This window comes from Zootoca vivipara, chromosome 7 (assembly GCF_963506605.1).
Source record: "Zootoca vivipara chromosome 7, rZooViv1.1, whole genome shotgun sequence".
Lineage (NCBI taxonomy): Eukaryota > Metazoa > Chordata > Lepidosauria > Squamata > Lacertidae > Zootoca > Zootoca vivipara.
The window spans coordinates 93,762,487-93,781,535 of record NC_083282.1 but is presented as its reverse complement, the minus strand read 5'-3'; the positions used below and the strand labels follow the sequence as shown (position 1 = coordinate 93,781,535).

At 49.3% G+C, this 19,049-nt stretch overlaps 1 protein-coding gene across 1 annotated transcript in view; it reads right to left on the bottom strand.

Annotated features, from left to right (window-relative positions):
* The window catches only part of DNMT3B (DNA methyltransferase 3 beta), a 56,260-nt gene that overhangs the window by 24,706 nt on the left and 12,505 nt on the right, over positions 1–19,049 (bottom strand). The window contains exons 2-7 of the mRNA XM_035122933.2: positions 10,248–10,392; positions 8,083–8,165; positions 7,090–7,242; positions 4,686–4,850; positions 2,055–2,213; positions 720–827 (exon numbers count right to left, since the gene is read on the bottom strand). Of these exons, the coding sequence (XP_034978824.1) occupies positions 720–827; positions 2,055–2,213; positions 4,686–4,850; positions 7,090–7,242; positions 8,083–8,165; positions 10,248–10,386 (807 nt within the window). The 5' untranslated portion in view covers positions 10,387–10,392. The remainder of the gene's footprint in view (positions 1–719; positions 828–2,054; positions 2,214–4,685; positions 4,851–7,089; positions 7,243–8,082; positions 8,166–10,247; positions 10,393–19,049) is intronic.

The window sequence follows — 19,049 nt, the reverse complement described above, 5'->3', positions numbered from 1 at the left end:
TCTAATAATAATAATAATAATAATAATAATAATAATAATAATAATAATAAATTTTTATTTATACCCTGCCCTCCCCAGTCAGAACCGGGCTCAGGGCGGCTCACACCAAAAAAATTACGATAAAACATAAAAAGCAATGAATTAAAATACAGATTAAAATTTAAAATGCAGCCTCATTTTGCGAAGTCACATTCAAGCCATGAGGGAGGAAAAACACAGGGGTCAGACTAAGTCCAACCCAAAGGCCAGGCGGAACAGCTCTGTCTTGCAGGCCCTTCGGAAAGGTGACAAATCCCGCAGGGCCCTGGTCTCCTGTGAAAGAGCGTTCCACCAAGTTGGGGACAATACTGAAAAGGCCCTGGCCCTAGTAGAGGCCAATCTAGCCACCTTATGGCTCGGGATCTCCAGAATATTGTTGTTTGTGGACCTTAAGGTCCTCCGCGGGGCATACCAGGAGAGACGGTCCCGTAGATACGAGGGTCCCAAGTCCTACCCTAGGCAATTCAGGAATCACAGCTACACCACAGACCCTCAGGATGCTTTTACCCTCATCCTTAGAAGACAGACGGGAGGTCCATTAAATAAAGGTGGAGACTAGGACCCTCACATTTTTCCCTTGAGAAGGTGTATTGTAAGGTTATTGCCACGGCTCCCTCCTCTGGGAGGAATCGTGCCAGGCCCTGCTAGCCAGGCTCCCCATCTCTCCGCCTGACCCTTACCTCCAAGACGTGAAGGATGGCTTGCCGGTACGAAACCAACTTGTGGAACGTGGTGGAGTTGAAATGCTCCTGGAACGCCAACAGCCCCACCAGCTTGTCTACCGAGACCTGCGGTGGAAACGCCAAAGCTCAGCCATGGGAACAAGAGGGCTTTCCCCCCATTGTCAGGACAGGGCCACGGGGCTGCTTTGAGGAACATCACCCACCCACCGCCCCCTGCAAAACTCCTCAAAAGGAGGGAGAGGGGGTGGTGGGCTGGGAGGCAGCTACATCGGGAGACCCAGGCGGGAGAAAGCGGCTGCGCTAGTACAACTCCCGCATCCTGCAGACTGCCGTATTTAGAGGGAGTTCACTGTGAGCTTGGCATCCTATAGCATGGCCTAAATGCTCAGCATCGCCAGGGGCACATCTGCCATTGTTCCCCCCCCCCAACACTTGGAAGAGGCGAGTAGCCACTCTGAGAAGTGCAAAAGGCGGTCTACAAATACTCCTTGTGTCTTTTCCCAATGTCTGAATGGCTCAACTCCAGGAAACTCGTTTCAAGAAAGGCTAAGAAATGTAGCTCTGGGAAGGACACACAAACACACACCCCAGTTCGTATCTGGATTTGAGGACTGAAAAAAACATTGGTTTACAGAAGATGGAATGGTTCGATGTAAATGAGTGTACAGAAAACTGGAATCTGAAGAAGTGTGCATGCACACGAAAGCTCATACCAATGACAAACTTAGTTGGTCTCTAAGGTGCTACTAGAAGGATTTTTTTTATTTTGTTTAGAAAACTGGAAGTCTTTTTAATCTTTCTTTAATCTTCTCTCTCTTCTTTCCCTTTTTCTTTCTTCCTTTATTCCCCATTTTGCTTATTTCTGCCTCTGTTCCTTTTTACACTCTTTCATTTCAGTGTATTATAAAAAAAAATTACTTTGTTTTGGGTATGGACTTTTGTATATCTTTAGACAGATATAGAGAGAGAGAGAAACGCAAACATACACACACGTGTATATATACAGCGGTACCTCTACTTACGAATTTAATGCATTCCGAACGCACATTTGTAAGTTAAAAAAAATTGTAAGTAGAATCCCATAGAAATGCATTGGGAGAAAAAATTCGTAAGTCGAAGCAACCCTATCTAAAAATTCGTAAGTAGAAAAAATCCTATCTAAACCGCATCCAAGATGGCGGACGGAGCTCCATTTGTAAGTAGAAAAATTCGTAAGTAGAGTTATTCGTAAGTAGAGGTACCGCTGTACTAGACGAGTGCGGATGATGGGACGAGATACCAAGTGCCCCTCCAGCATCCATCGTTCGCCCTCCCCCCCTCCTTTCCCCTCACCTCCGAAAACTTTCCATCACCAAACCACTGGACCCAACGTATCCCGGGGGCCGCCTTGCGGTTGAATGTGGCCCTCCACGACACGACGATGGCGGGCCACCAAACAAAGCCCCTGATCTTCCCCCACACGAGCTCGCCGATTCGAAAACCCTTGCCGTCCTGGAAAAAGACCAAACGAGATTGAAGGTAAGCAAGCAGAAAGAAGCAGGCTGCTAACGGGGGGTGTTCCAGGGAGCCCCCGTGGCCTGTCAGTGGCTCTTGAATCAGTGGCTCCATGAAGCCCCCCCCCCAGGGTCACCAACGGTTGCCATCTTCTGCTGCCTCTGGACTTCCCATCAGCAATTTTGGGACAGGCAAGACGCTGAACTAAGCATGCCTTTGGCCTGAAGCAAGAGGGTCCTTTTAAGGTTGGCAAGCGGCTTTCAGGAAAAGGCTGGGACGTTGGCATCTATCTCAAGAGACACCGGAGTGTGCCTCCTCTGGTGAAGTCAAACTGCTGCCTCCTGCATTGGTTAAGTGAGATGGGGGAGGGGGCAGAGAGAAGCCTGGCAAGTGTGTATGGAAGTCCTGGGCTGCCCAGGTGACAAGACACCCCCCCCCTCTCAGCCTCGCTGACGTGGTCCAAAGGAAGGCAGAGCAAGACGTTTGGCACCAACTCAGCTGAAGGAGGCGCAGGAGAAGCTTTCCACAAATCGCAGAATTGATCACAACTGTCACAGTGGGGTGGTGGCTACTCTAGAGTAACGACTCCTCACAGCTCTGCATTTTATCCTTTTATTGGTGCAGTCTATTTACAGTGCTAAAACAGTGCTACCGTGTTTCTCATATTATAAGACACGTCTTATATTTATTTTTTCCTCAAAAAAACACACTATGGCTTATTTTCAAGGGATGTCTTATTTTTTTTCCTCCTCCTCCTGCCGCGGCCGGCATTGCTGCTGCCCCTATCACTATGTCTTATTTTCGGGGTATGGCTTATATTCCTTGAATGCTTAAAAATCCTGCTATGGCTTATTTTATGGGCATGTCTTAAAATATGAGAAACAGGGTATATACAGGAGGGCAGTACATGTTGTCAGTCTGGCGCAGAACCTCCGAATGGAGATTCCCGCGTCTTTCTCCAGCAAAGTAGCCTGGGAATACTAAATCTCCTCCCTCTGCGCTTCTTACGTAATTCCGGGGTCGCCGGGATCAGTCTTCCCGCGGTTTCCCTGCTTCCCCCTTCCGTTCCCAAGCGGCGCCGTGGCTCAGCTATCCTGCCTGAGCCCGGGCTCCTACTTCCTGATTCCCCGCTCGAAACATCCCCCTCCCCGCTCCCACTTCCGCTGGGCGATGAGCTCGTGTTCAAGATGGGAGGGGGCTGTCTATAGCTCCTGTCCCTCACAACAACCATATTCATAATAATAGTAATAATATTTTATTATTTATACCCCACCCATCTGGTTGGGTTTTCCCCAGCCACTCTGGGCGGCTTCCAACAAAAATATTAAAAATACATTGGTCTGTTAAACATTAAAAGCTTCCCTAAACCATTTAGCCAACAAAACGCTCCTCCCTTTTTGAAATCCGGCTGCTGTACATTTAACCTGCTGCCCTATGGTCGTTTTGCTTCGCTGTCGCCGTCTTTTGAATCCGCTACCCACCCCTGAGAGCACTTGGGCAACAGCGAGGGTCTCCAGCGCAGTTACTCTCCCTGCTCAGTTTCTCCTCCCACTGGTCACCTGCTTCAACAGGCCCAAACATGGGCACCAACCCTGTGCTTTATGTTCTAAACTGAGGCGCAAAGAGGCAGCGCCTTTCCCTCCATTGATGGCCCTTTCTATCTCCGTTTTCAGACACGGCAGCCATTTTGTGCGATGACACGTCCCCCGCGGCAGCCATTTTATGACTGGCGCCCAATGCACTCTCAAGATCCCAGGTGTGGCCCTTGGCCCCCAAAAAGTTTGGAGACCCCCGAGCTAGAGACTGGGATCAAAGCCCTTTTGATAATAATAAAAACAAACTAAAAAATATAGTATAGGGCAGTCTATAAATTCAATCAATCAATAAAATGAATGAATGAATTAAAAAATAGTCACACAAGCGAAATCCATTGGCAATGCTTTGTCCCAAAATCAGGGCCGGGAAATCCCCAAAAAGAGGTCATGGGGTGTGGTGGTTAGAGTTCCAGGCTAGAACCCAGGAAAGACCAGGGTTCGAATCCCCACTCGGCAAACGTGAAGCTCACTGTGTGGTTTTGGGGGCCAGTCGCTCCCTCTCAGCCTAGCCTACCCCACAGGGCTGTTGTGGGGGTTGAGCTGCAGAGCAACGTAAACCGCTTTCATCACCATGGAGGAAAAAAAGTGGGATATCTCCAATTCTATGATTCTATAAATGCAATGCATAAATGAAAATAATGCAGAGGGGGTTTTAGTCATCATACTATAATTCCCCCCCCAAAAAATAATAATCTATGTGTTCTTCTCCAAAATGCAAGCCCTTCCCCTCCTCGGACCAAGCTCCCCTTCTTCTGACCACCCTGGGCTTCAGAGCTGCGCAGCCTGCAGCTGACTCCTGCTGCCCAGCCCCTTGTGAAGCTTCAGCCAGGTAGCCACGTCAGCCCACTCCCCACCAGGCAAAAGCGGCCCCCACCTGGTATTCCTCTGTATCTCTCGGGGTCCCTGTCAAGAGGCAGCCATTTGGTACCCCCCCAATATTGCTGCTGCTGCTGCTGCCACCGCCGCTGCTCTGGCTGGACTGCACCAAGTTCTCCTCTGAGTAGTCCACTTGGGCGACTGCAGAGATTCTCCTGGAAAACTGGTAGAGAGGAAGAAAAGAGCGGAGCTTCTTTAGAAGAGAGACGGATGACGGCGCAGGATTTCTGCTAGGCTCGTTTTCAGCGAGGCCAGTGTCACATGTGCAAAAAGACCTGACCCCCCCCCAAAACCGGTAAGAACCATTTAAGGAGGGACCAGATGGCTAGATGCTAAAGGGGCAAACAACTCTGCGTAAGGTGCAAGGAGGGTTCTAATATGTGCGGTAAAGAAAAAGTGGGTTGAGTAAGTGTTTTCTAAGGACTGTGGTTTTGTGAGAGAGCGGGGTGCTGGGATGGTTGGATAGAGGGTGAACCGCTAAGATGATGTCTCTTTGTCCATATAGTGTGGATCCTGGCGGAAATGCTCAAAGGCCTGGAAACGATGTCTTATGAGGAACGGCTTAGGGAGCTGGGTATGTTTAGCCTGGAGAAGAGAAGGTTAAGGGGTGATATGATAGCCATGTTCAAATATATGAAAGGACTAGTGGTTTTCAGCCCGTTCAATAACGGGCGCTAGAACATCCTGGAGTTCGGAGAGGCGCTTGTGCAGCGCTTCTCCGAACCCTGGGACCTGTCCTTGCTGTTGGCGGCAGGGGGACAGAAACGGAGGAGGAGAAAGCGCTGCGTTCTCCTCCTCCGTTCCTCTCCCGCAGCCGCCGACAGCAAGCAGACATCCCAGGGTTCGGAGAAGCGCTTGCGCAGCGCTTCTCCGAACCCTGGGACCTGTCCTTGCTGTTGGCGGCAGGGGGACAGAAACGGAGGAGGAGAAAGCGCTGCGTTCTCCTCCTCCGTTCCTCTCCCGCAGCCGCCGACAGCAAGCAGACATCCCAGGGTTCGGAGAAGCGCTTGCGCAGCGCTTCTCCGAACCCTGGGACCTGTCCTTGCTGTTGGCGGCAGGGGGACAGGAACGGAGGAGGAGAAAGCACTGCGTTCTCCTCCTCCGTTCCTCTCCCCCAGCTGCCGACAGGAAGGACGCGCACACTCTCCCCCCCCCTGCCTCCTCCAACCGCCGCTCCTCACGGCCAGGGAGGGTTGTGAGGAGGCCTTCACCGGCCTCCACCCTCGCTTCCCTGACGTGCCCTGCAGTGAGGCGGTGTCCGGCAGGAGCGGCGGTTGGAGGAGGCAGGGGGGGGGGGAGAGTGCGCGCGCGCAGTCTCTGCTGTCCAATCCCTGTATCCCTGGGGCACATGCGCAGTGACCCAGGGACACACGGGACAGCTTGGACGCAGGGACATCTTGGACATTATTATATAGGATGTCATATTGAGGAGGGAGAAAGATTGTTTTCTGCTGCTCCAGAGAAGCGGACACAGAGCAATGGATTCAAGCTACAAGAAAGAAGATTCCACCTGAACATTGGGAAGAACTTCCTGACAGTAAGAGCTGTTCGGCAGTGGAATTTGCTACCAAGGAGTGTGGTGGAGTCTCCTTCTTTGGAGGTCTTTAAGCAGAGGCTTGACAGGCATATGTCAAGAATGCTTTGATGGTGTTTCCTGCTTGGCAGGGGGTTGGACTGGATGACCCTTGTGGTCTCTTCCAACTCTATGATTCTATTATTCTATGCTCTCGCAAACTCTTTGGACTCTGTCCAGTTACGAGTTATGAAACGAAGCCTGAGCAACGGGGAATTTTGTGTGAGCCTCTGTCCTTGAACCCTCAAGGGGAATTTCCCCTCGCAATGTTCACGAGGTGGGGAGCATCACAACGAAATGCGTCACCCGTGCGTATTGTGGCCCAGAAAGCAGGGCTGAAAGCTACCTGGTGTGTCCAAGCCACTTCCCTGCTCATGAGGACTAGTGTAATGGGTTTGTGATGTACACACACCACCTGGGATGGAGGGTGATGGGCTGGTTTGACTTCTCTTGGAGGTCTTTAAGCAGAGGATTGACAGGCATATGTCAAGAATGCTTTGATGGTGTTTCCTGCTTGGCAGGGGGTTGGACTGGATGGCCCTTGTGGTCTCTTCCAACTCTACGATTCTATGATTCCCGCAATTTGGCGGTTCAAAGGATTGTCATTCAGCTATGCTCCCCCATCTACTAAAGCAGGGGATGAAATCTGGGGTGCAACAGCAGACGAGGAGGACTGGCAATGGGGTCATTTTCCAGATCACAAGTTGACCAGCTCCACTACCTCCCTGAGAAGGCCCAGTCTACAGACTACAATATCCTTAGAACACCACAGACAGACAGACAGACAGACAGACAGACAGACAGACAGACACTGCAACCCAAGCCTCACCCTGATTTTGTGTCTCTCCTTGAAGTTCTCCACGCTCTCCACTTCGTCTTTCACATTCTTCTCCTGCGCAGCGGGTCCGGCCTGGAAGACGATGCGGGGAGGGGGCTTCTGCCGCAAACTGTTCTCCCAGCCAGCGGATCCGCGCCTCCGTACCTGGGAACCGAAAAGGATTGGTGTCGCTCACTGCCTGGGTTTGTCAGGGGCAGGCGAGACAGAGAAAGGTTACAGCCTGCCCTCGTTTCACTGGGGAAGGATCGAGGGGTGACATGATCCTTCCATCAAAGCTGGTACAGCAATGGAAATTCAGGGGCAGAGCGATGGCCACCAATTTAGACAGCGTGAAAAGAGGATTTGACAGATTTGTGGGAGGCAAAGCTTTCAAGGTCTATTAGCCGCAATGTCTATGTTGAGCCTCCATTTCTGGAGTCAGCATGCCTTTGAAGTGGCTGGAAATCCAAAGGGGGGGGGGGGAGAGCATCGCCTGCCCCACTCAGGCCTTGGTTATGGCTGCCCCAGATAATTTACACCACTGGTTCCCAAAGGGGACGTTGGGATAAGCTGGGGGATGCTAAGAGGCAAGGGGGCAGCAGGAGGGCATTGGAGGTGTCAATGACTATCACGCTTTGATGAAAAATCCCTGCATTGCGAGGGGTCAGACTAGATTATCCTCGTGGTCCCTTCCAACCCTACAAGTCCAAACTGATCAGTTTTGTTGAATTCATTAAACTGAACAGTTTTAATGGACCCTTAAATGAATGTGCAATCAATTGTTACTGCACTGAATTTTATTGTGCTACTGTTTTCCTTATACTGGGTTGTGCAACCCCCTGCTCTGAGTCATGCTTTCTATAAGGGAGGGTGGGGGAACAGGGGGTGAGTTTATGGAACCAAAAGACAGGTGGCCCACAAACGGCTGGTTTGCATTACTGATAAATTGTATTTATCACTGATAAATGTGATGTGACGTTCAGGGTTTGGAAAAAAAGAACTCACCTCCTCCTGGGCTTCTTTGGGGACCTCCTCATCCTGTTCCTTCCACTTCGTCTTGCGAGGCACTTTCCCTGCGTCATCGGCATCTGCACAGCGGGGAAACGTGGCCTCGATTCAGCTTCCTCCCATTTGTGCCAAGCCACTGGGGAACCCCCCCACCCCAGAACTTGCTCACCTAATAGTTTATCCATAGGCAGCTTAAAGGTAAACTTCAAGGCAAGTAAACTTTCCTCCAGACCCCAGTTTTGCCTTCTTTGCTGCCGCCCATTGGAAGAGTTATTATTTATTGCATTTACATCCCACCATTGATGGGACATCCCATTACACGGATGGTTCTCCCCTCATGAAAACTCTGAAGTGGGTTAGGTTCAGAGGCAATGACTGGCTCCCAGGGTCCCCCCAGGCACTTCCTTCAGGCACCCAAACCCTAGTCTACTCCAGATCTTAGTTCTCAAAGCTGATGCCCAAAGCTGTGCTGGAGAACTGATGGGTCATCGCTCAACGCAGCCAGCAACCACCCTCAACCTACCCATGCCATAGCTGCCAAGTTATCCCTTTTTTAAAGGGATTTTCCCTTATGCTGAATAGGCTTCCTCGCGAGAAAAGGGAAAACTTGGCAGCTATGACCCATGCCCAGTCAACTCCTTCATCTGCCCTGAACAAAGGAGGGCAGACCAAGGAGTTTGGAGGCTGCCAATGGGCACCTTTGATCCCAACCTGCTGGCAAGGACCTTGCAGTTCCACGACTCCCCATCTTGCTATTCCAACCTCACACGCTCCAGGAAGTAGACATGGACCACTCCTGCCTTCCTCTGAAGGAGAAGCTCCTTGTTTGGCCAAGCAGCTTGCGGTCCCACTGGAGGCCACCCCAGACCTCAGGGTGCCCTCAGTGCCACCTGGCCAGCTGGCCCCCAAAACCAAAGCATCACCCCTACACTGCTGGCCACCGGCAGTGTTGGAAACTCACGATATATAAACCAGGCACCAAATGTCTCCTTACAAGGTTACAGTCGGCAACATGGAATGCCTAGTTGACAACTGAGGGCTCTAAAGTCTTGTTTTTCAAATGATGGACTGACAGGGATTGATTCTCATTTAAACATCTGGCTAGTTCATATGGCTACCTAGAGCAGGGTCCCCGGGGACCAGATGCGGCCCAATCACCTCCTAAATCCGGCCCTCGGGCGGTCCGGGAATCAGCATGTTTTTACATGAGCAGAATGTGTCCTTTTATTTAAAATGCATCTCTGAGTTATTTGTGGGGCCTGCCTGGTGTTTTTACATGAGTAGAATGTGTCCTTTTATTTAAAATGCATCTCTGGGTTATTTGTGGGGCATAGGAATTCGTTCATATTTTTTTTCAAAATATAGTCCGGCCCCCCCCACAAGATCTGAGGGACAGTGGACCGGCCCCCTGCTGAAAAAGTTTGCTGACCCCTGACCTAGAGCTACGGTAGGTTACGAGCTTTGAGAACTTAAAAGAAGAAAAGCCACTTCATCCAGGGACAGTCCACATACATATATGGGCCTATTCCCACCTCTTTTTCTTAATGGCAAAACAGGCCATTCATAATTCACAACACACCATTCACCAGTATTGTTCATAACTGTGAGCCAGGCAGTAGGGTGGGCTAAGCAAGGACAAGCGACAAGAGTTAACTATAATATCGTTCACTGCTCCTGCTCATGCTAAACAGAAGAGCATTTTGGTTCCCGAAATTCATTCTGATTGTGCAGATAAAATACAGTGGTACCTTGGAACTCGAAAGGCTCTGTTCTTGAACGTTTCGGCTCCAGAATGCTCCGGTTTTCGAACGTTCATCAGAACACGAACGTCCGACGTGGCTTCCGCTGTGCAAAAATCTAGCTGTCGGCCAATCTAGCTGATAGAATTCTACGGGATGTGGCATTAAACATTCCAGATCCAAGGATGCCCAGGTTTGTGCTGGTGGCGGGCTTAGGCATCACAACACCACCGCTGCCACCCTGGAGCCATTTCAGTGCCCTCTATTTTTAGTGCCCTTCTGAGACGCAGGAGCTTCAGCCAGGACCCAACCGCTGCCCATCGGCTGGCACCAAGCCTAGCTCCACAGTCCGCTTGGGATCTAAGCCGGGGTGCAAAACCACCAGCCTCTGTGAGTGAACAGGAGGCAGACTCCCAAGGATACCTGCATTCTTCTTCTTCCCTTTGACTTTCAAGGTAGACTCAGCCTTGGCCTTGGCTGGGTCTCCGCAGCTTCCATTGACCAAGACCAGGTTCTCCTCCTCGCTGTCCATCGTCCACTGGACCACCTTCTCCTTCTTCATGTTAACCTGCAGGATGGGAGGCACAGGTGCTTTAGTTGAGATACCTGCACTGCAGGGGGTTGGACTAGATGGCCCCTGGGGGTACCATCCAACTCTGTGGCCACAGGAGCAGCAGATAGGGCTGCCAAACGTCTGGATTTTCCTGGACATTGCCAGGATTTCGAAGGCAGGGGGAATTTCCGAAATGTGGCGCTTTGCCCTGGACCTTAGGAAAGTCAATCAAAAAATCTTGTTTCTGGCAAAATAAACTAAGAGATTATGTAGAATTGGCAAGACTATCAGCAAGGCTACGAGGTGTTACAGAGGAAATTTTTGCCAGAGAGTGGAATATATACAGAGTCTATGTCAAAGAACATTGTCAAAATATCAGTCCGTTGGCAGGTCTTGATTGAGCTTCTGTGTGTAAACAGAACAACTTGAAAAATCTTTAAGTAAGTTAAATAATAGGGTGAAAGCAAAGTTAAGTGCGTATTTAAGGAATTTGACTCAAAACACAATGGGAAGATTGGAGGTCATGTTAAATTGAATTTCAGAATGATATAAAAAAACAAGTATCAACCAAGGAATGAATGAATGTTTATTTTTATTTTGATAGCAAACTTTATTGATCATTTCTGTTGTACAGTTTTCAAAACCAATAAAGCCAAAAAAAAAAAACCTTGTTTCTTTGGCGATCTGGTAAAACACAAAACAAAACGGACCCCAATTATTCAGTTTTCATTTATTTTTATTTAGTTCCGTGCTTACCAAATCTTCCAAATGCGAGTCACCCAAGCAGTTGGGGGGGGGGTGTTTGAGGGAAGACTGCAGCCCCCTTGAGAACAGGCACAGTCTCTATTTCCAGGGAAAGATGGTCCTTTGGTTGCATTTATATGCCGCAGGGTGAAGAACAAGCAACCGTGGAATAGCATTGTCTTGTGGAAAGATTTCCCAGTTTTTTTAAAAAAAAATCATTGTCACTTAAATATGCATCCAGCTCTAAATATTTCAGCATCTGGACATGAGGAGAGTGGAACCCCTTTCCACACAAAGGAATAAGAAAACACAGGCTGGCTTTTCTCAGCCTTCCTCTACTGAGGCTTCTCTCCTTAATCCTTTGATGTGCATCTTGCTCTGTATCCACCGAACCCCCTTTAGATCTGCTTTGTTTTCTTTTCATTACCTACCAGGCATTCATCTCCCATCTGCTCAATACGGAGCATTGTGTTGCATTGTATCGTTATTAGAGAAATGAAAAGGTGTGTGCCGTTTATTTTAGTCTTCCCTATACTGTAGCTTGTTTGTACAAAACAGGCTGGCATTCACAGTTTGTTCTTCTGAATAAATGAAAAATATCTAACCCCAAAATTAAACTGAGACTTTTCTAGGGTAAACTTGTAATCATAGGCAAAACAGTGTTTTTTTTTGCAAACGACTCATTCTCAATCTAAAATCACATGTAAAAAAAAGTCATTGGTGTTCAAAATAACCTATGTTTGCTACACAACCTGACTACAGTATACCTCTTCTCTTGATTTTAATGTATCTACGTGGTGCTTATAGTCTGTCTGTCTGTAGGTTGCTTTGGGATAAAGCAACTGACAAATTTAACAAATAAATAAACTCAGTGGCTTTGAACCTGGGTTTCTGCCCAGGGCGACACTCTAACCACTATCCCACATTGTCCTTCCACAGCTCCCACCCAACATTACCGAATAAGAACCACCCAAATATTTAGGTGGCCCTAAAGTGTGTTGCTGCCCAAGGCAAAAGGTGGGGTGGCACCCCTTCCCCATCATCACAGAATTGTAGAGCTTGAAGGGCACCCAAGAGTCATCTAGACCAACCCCCAGCAACGCACAAACTGGACTAGCGCTGGTGATGGAATGGCCAGAGCAGGATGGCTGGGGGGGGGCTCCAAAGGAGCTACTGCCCACCCTACCCCACCCCCAGCACCTTCTGCCAGATGTTGCACCATCCAGATGTTTCTGGACTTCACTGTCGACTGCATTTTATTTATGTTTTTTCATCTCATTTTTATACCGTTCCACATAACATCCCAGATCCATTCGCAAGATATATAAACTACAAAATAAACGAAACTAAAACGAAACAGACTGAAACCAACAGCAGCCGAAAAATACTTCTGGCAGACTGTTCCCTAAATAAAGTCGTACTCTGTCTCACAAAGACCCAAGTCTCTGGCCACTTGGCATGCTGGCTGGGACTGAGGGAAGCAGACATCCAACCACCTCAGGTCAGACACTCTTGTTTTCGAGTAATATACTGTATTTTAAAGGTTACGAAGTAATTCAGCTGGGTCTTCCGTCGCTCATTTTCACAAATTCCTCATTCTTTCTCCAAACATGACATACACACATACCATACTGGCATATTTTCTGAACCATTTTTTAAAAAAAATATTTAAAAAGTGGTCCTCAGCCGAACTGGTGCACATCCACACAAGCCTTTTTGCTCCAGACGGAGCGAAGTGAGAAAAGCCAAAGGAAAGATTTGCAACTGGAATAATGACAAATGATGTCCTCTTCCTCTCTGAGCTAAGCCAACGGCTTAATTTATCAAAGTCCAAGGCGACTTGACCTTCCAATGCAATTGTTTTACGTGGGTAGATGTAAAGAGGCCCTTTGGAAGGAGTGATGAAATAGATTTTCATTTACAAGGCCAGGGTTAAGTGCGACTCAAGGACCTGCAACGCTCTTGCTGAAAAAGACAAAGGCTGCATTTATGTGTCCGTTTATTCCATTTTCACGGTGTCCCCCTAACTCAGGGGTCTGCAACCTGCGGCTCCGGAGCCGCATGTGGCTCTTTTACACCTTTGCTGCGGCTCCGGAGCGGATACGAGGGGAGGGGGCGTCCGAACAATGCGCGCCTGAGCCATGCGGCGGCGCCCGCCACGCCCGCCAGACACTCGCGCGGTGCCCACCGCCGCCGGAGCACACAGCTGCTGCGGCGCGCTGTGCGCCTGCGCCCCGCACGGCGCCCGCCGGAGTCCACAACTCTGCTGTGCGCGTGCGCTGTGCAAAAAGGACGCAAGGTGACGTTAGCAGCCCGGGGAGCGTGGTCGGCCCCCTCCCTGCATCAGCCCCTCCCCGCCACATTTCTGCAGCCAATAGGCTCACGGGGGGGCGGGGGCGGAGTTATTTATTTTTTTAAACGGGCGCACTTCTTCCCACCCAGCAGCAGAAAAGGCTTGCGGGCTCGGAGCGTGTGTTTGCTGCTCCTGCCTGTGGCCTGCCTGTGGCCTCCTGCCGGCCTGGTCAGGAGATTGAGGTAGATGTATTAATCAATGGGTTGATTCAATATGAGGAAATTTTATAAGTTCACTTGATGGGAGCAACACACATGAAACCATACAGGTGTCCTAATAAGGGAGTCAGAGTTTTGCCCATTCCCAGTAATCAAGGCAGCCCAAACTCAAAGTTATTTTTAGAATGACGAGGATGACATTGGGCCCTCATTATTAATTATTATTTACATCAGGCACTGATTATGATTTATGGTACACTGGGGCCCTGATTAATTTTCTAGGGCATTTTGGGGCATTGATTATTGGGCATAGCAAATTTTGCTATGGGGCCCTCTGATTTCTAATTACGTCCCTGTTTTGCGGCTCCCAGTTTATTTTTTTTCTTCAGAAACGGGTCCAAGTGGCTCTTTTTGTCTTAAAGATTGCAGACCCCTGCCCTAACTGTTAAATTCCACATTATATCTGAGCTTCCACACGATGCAAAAACCACTTCCAGGAACTGAGCGCAATGCGGCATCCGCACAGTTTATTTCTGCATTATACGTGGGCTTTTGAGCATCATAAAATCCACTTCCGAAAACAGAGTGGAATAGAGCCATTTCAGCACTTATTTCCGTGTTTACTTGCTTCCAGGAAAAAAAATCAATTTGCAAGTTGAGATTCCTACATTGCAAGGGGTCCCTTCAACCCTACAATTCTATGATTCTATGAACACCTGAAGGCCCACAGCTTCCACACACCTGCTATACAGACTCTTGATTAGTCACAAAAAGAAATTGCCACCCACCAACCCAGGCACTGCGCATGTCAGGGCCGTCTTGAGCAGATCGCGCGCCCTGGTGCTGAGGGGCGGAGATCGCTCCGCCGCCCGCCCCGCCCTCGCAGGGCACAATTGGTTTCCGCACGCCTTCGCCGTGCGGCGCCCTCCTTGCCGGGCCGGCGCCCAGCTTACCAGCCCCCCGCCATGATGCACTGCGCCACCGGGGGTCTATGTAGAGCCGGCCCTGGCGCATGTGCACGGCATGAGTTTGATGTGGCTGCATCTAACACAACTTGTGGCAGACTTGCTGGGGGCGTTGTGTGTGTGTGTGTGTGTGTGTGTGTGTGTGTGTGTGGAATTGGCCAACATCACCAGGGCTGATCTCTAGACAAAGGTCTTGTGTTGGAAGAAGACTCCGAAAGCCAGCAATGCGCTGTTTGGGAACAGGTGCTTGGCTCCAACCTGAGCCTGGGATGGGCCATGAAAAACACTGTGATTCTATTTAATGAATGCCCTGTGGAGCACAGATGACAACCAGCAGAAACAAGGGGCCTATTTTTGGAGCGGCTGTCTGTGATTGTAGCATTAAGCACATAGGAACATTAAGCAGAGCCGGCTCGATCAGGACAGAGGCCCGTCTACTCCAGCATCCTGTTCCCACAGTGGCCAACCAGATGCCCATTATAGGAAACCCACAAGCAGAATCTGAACACAAGAGTCCTCTCCCTCCCTGTGGTTTCCAGCAACTGGGATTCAAAGCATTGCTGCCTCCAGCTGTGGGGACAGAGCAGAACCCCTGTGGCTAGTAGCCATCGATAGACAGTCCTCTCCTCCTCCGCTGTTTTGTCCAATCCTCTTTTAAAGACATCTAAGTTGGCGGTCCTCACTGCCTCCTGTGGCAGGGGGTTCCACAGTCTAACTATATGCTGCATGTATTAATCAACAACCTCAGATATGCAGATGACACAACCTTGATGGCAGAAAGTGAGGAGGAATTAAAGAACCTTTTAATGAGGGTGAAAGAGGAGAGCGCAAAATATGGTCTGAAGCTCAACATAAAAAAAACCAAGATCATGGCCACTGGTCCCATCACCTCCTGGCAAATAGAAGGGGAAGAAATGGAGGCAGTGAGAGATTTTACTTTCTTGGGCTCCTTGATCACTGCAGATGGTGACAGCAGTCACGAAATTAAAAGACGCCTGCTACTTGGGAGAAAAGCAATGACAAACCTAGACAGCATCTTAAAAAGCAGAGACATCACCTTGCCTACAAAGGTCCGTATAGTTAAAGCTATGGTTTTCCCAGTAGGGATGTATGGAAGTGAGAGCTGGACCATAAAGAAGGCTGATCGCCGAAGAATTGATGCTTTTGAATTCTGGTGCTGGAGGAGACTCTTGAGAGTCCCATGGACTGCAAGAAGATCAAACCTATCCATTCTGAAGGAGATCAGCCCTGAGTGCTCACTGGAAGGACAGATCGTGAAGCTGAGGCTCCAATACTTTGGCCACCTCAAGAGAAGAGAAGACTCCCTGGAAAAGACCCTGATGTTGGGAAAGATGGAGGGCACAAGGAGAAGGGGACGACAGAGGATGAGATGGTTGGACAGTGTTCTCAAAGCTACGAATATGAGTTTGACCAAACTGCGGGAGGCAGTGGAAGACAGGAGTGCCTGACGTGCTATGGTCCATGGGGTCACGAAGAGTCAGACACGACTAAACAACTAATCAACAACAACAATTAATCCTTTCAGTTCCTTTCCTCTCCCACCTCATCTGACAAATCAAAACTCTTCTGTTTCAGTGTATCTGAAGAAGTGTGCATGCACCTGAAAGGCAAGCTCATACCTATGACAAACTTAGTTGGTCTCTGAGGTGCTATTGGAAGGAATTTCTTTATTTTGTTTCGACTACGGCAGACCAACACGGCTACCTGTAACCAAAACTCTTGTGCACTTAAAAAAACGCCACCAGGACCTATTGCAGCAGCTTTCGGGCCCATTAGACTCCAAATTCCAGCATGTCGGGGGTGTCTCATTCTGTCCTTAGAGATGACAAAAAATGGGGAAAGAACCCAAGAAACTGGTGGGGGTAGAATATCGCCCGTTTTAGTAATGCCGAACTCACTTCAGCCACGACAGGCCTTCCTCGGGGGCAATTGTGTTTCCTTGTGGACAATTCAAAAACTTCCATTTTGAAACACCCAAGTTCTTTGCATTTTTCAGGGCGCGTCCTCAGGAGTTCTGCCTACAGTGCTTTCAAATATGTTTTCAGTTGTCCGCAATGAAACGTAATAAGTCACCCCGTGGAAAGCCTGTTTTGGCAGAAATGTGTTGGGAATTAATAAACAGTGCAATACTCTTTATTCAGCACCTTGATACGGGCTCCCCCTTTTTCGTCTTCCTCACTGGATGCCTCCCATTTCTGTGTGTTGTGTGCAACCTTGAAAACGCCAGAATTTCCCCACAAATGCTTATTAGGCTCTGAGCTTCATCTCTGGAGCTCTGCAGTTTCTGCAACAAAGGGAAGGCGGGAAGGAAGCAGGCATTTGTGTCCTGGGTAGAGTAAACCTGCCAGCCAGTGCTTACCGAAATCTCATTGATCCTACACATCTGTTCCCAGACCCAAGACACAATGTGGGAGGAAGCTGCCTGGGCATGCGGGACCCCACCCTGTAACACACAGACCCGCCTGTAAATCAGGCAGAAACCGTCTCAAAGGGGCTTTCCTCCAGAGAGAGATGCCTCGTGTGGAATGCAAGGACCAGGGCTCAGCCCCTGGACCCAACTCTGTTTTCAGTTCCAGGGCTCAGCCAAATCATGTGTGAAGTGCTGGTTGTGGAAGAGACTTATCCCTGACCATGTGCAGAGCACTTCCCCCCCCCCCCAGGGAGAAAACACAAAGCCCTGGATTGTGTGTCCCATGAAAAATGTAAAGAATTAAAGAAAGGCTACTATGTTTCGAAAAGGAGCTGCTTCCTGCAAACTCTGCATGATTTCCTGCTCAGTTTTTTCTCCTCCCGTTTAGCCTCCTTTGCAGAGCAGATAATTCTGCTACACTCTCTGCCTTTTGCTCCTGAGGCAATTGAAGCACGTGGCTTCAGAGGAGGCTGTAGGCAGGGACTCCATGGTTCCGTTCAGAACATGATTACAGTATTATTAATTTCATCTCTATACCACTTTATCTGTTTAAGAACAACACCTCAAAACGGAGTACAACCTACATTAAAACATCAAATAAAGCTATCCAGAATAAAACACTACAGAAGAAAGTCAAAAATAAAGTATACGTTCAAAGCAACATAATTAACAGGAAACCGAAATATTATCTTAAAGATTCCAAAATCAAACAGTCGCCTTAGCCCAGGCATCCCCAAACTTCAGCCCTCCAGATGTTTTGGACTACAATTCCCATCATCCCTGACCACTGGTCCTGTTAGCTAGGGATCATGGGAGTTGTAGGCCAAAACATCTGGAGGGTTGCAGTTTGGGGATGCCTGCCTTAGCCCAATAGTTCAAGTGTAGATGACAGAGGACGAGATGGTTGGACAGTGTTCTCGAAGCTACGAACATGAATTTGACCAAACTGCGGGAGGCAGTGCAAGACAGGAGTGCCCGGCGTGCTTTGGTCCATGGGGTCATGAAGAGTCGGACACGACTAAACGACTAAACAACAACAACAGATGACAGATACAAGGCAGCAGGTAGAGGGGTGGTCTGGCCTGCCCAACACCCAAATTGCCCAATTCACACATGCACATCCCTCGAGTTCTTCATTCAGCAGCTGCTGGGCAAACATGTGGATGGAAAACACGGTTCTGCCTGGGATGCTCCCTAGCGGGCGCTGCCACAATAAAGCAAGTACACCTGTGTGTACCGACCTATTGACTGGAATGGGTGTGTAGCAAAGTCTTCATTTCATCTTTTTGTGAAAATCTATTGTATCCTACCCCACCCCCAAACCCTGGAACAGGTGCAGGCTGAGAGAGCGAGCCTGCAGCTTGGCTGGCTCCATCAATGAATCACGCGGGAAGAGGAACAAACAGATGTGGGACGCTCTGGGAGGAAAGAATACAGCCAGCTGCCTTCGGGGATCTCAGTTCTCTTAACCATATATTTTTATTTTTAAAAAAAGTGACCGGGGATGGGGACGATGTGGGGAGGCACACATGGAGGTTCAGCTTCTGGCTTGATAGTCAGTGATCGAAAGCTGGCTGTTATGGAGCTCTCTTCCACAGGGGACAGCGAGGGCCACCAACTTTAAAAGAGGATTGGACCAATTCAGGGCAGAGAGGCTTACGGATGGCTCCCCCACACCAGCAACCTGGGCTGCTGCTGCCTCTTTCTTACCCGCCTGGCTTCTCCAGAGTTAATCCCAGGCTTTTGTCCTTGCAGAGCTGCCCCCTCTGCTCCTTTCAAAGGGGTGCAGAAATAATTGGTTGCCATTTAGCAAGTTCTGGCTGAATTTGTTTAATTGGGGCTTGCCCAGAGGCCCCAACGGAGGAAAAAAGTCGAAGGGAGAGAGTGCAGGTGTTGGAGGAGGAGGAAGAGGGTTGCCTGGACCTTACCCCCACCCACCCACCCACCTCTAAGCATGGCAGGCATAAGTACTGTACTGAGGACCAGCTCTTGGGAGAGGTGCTTCTCTGCAATGGCCAGGA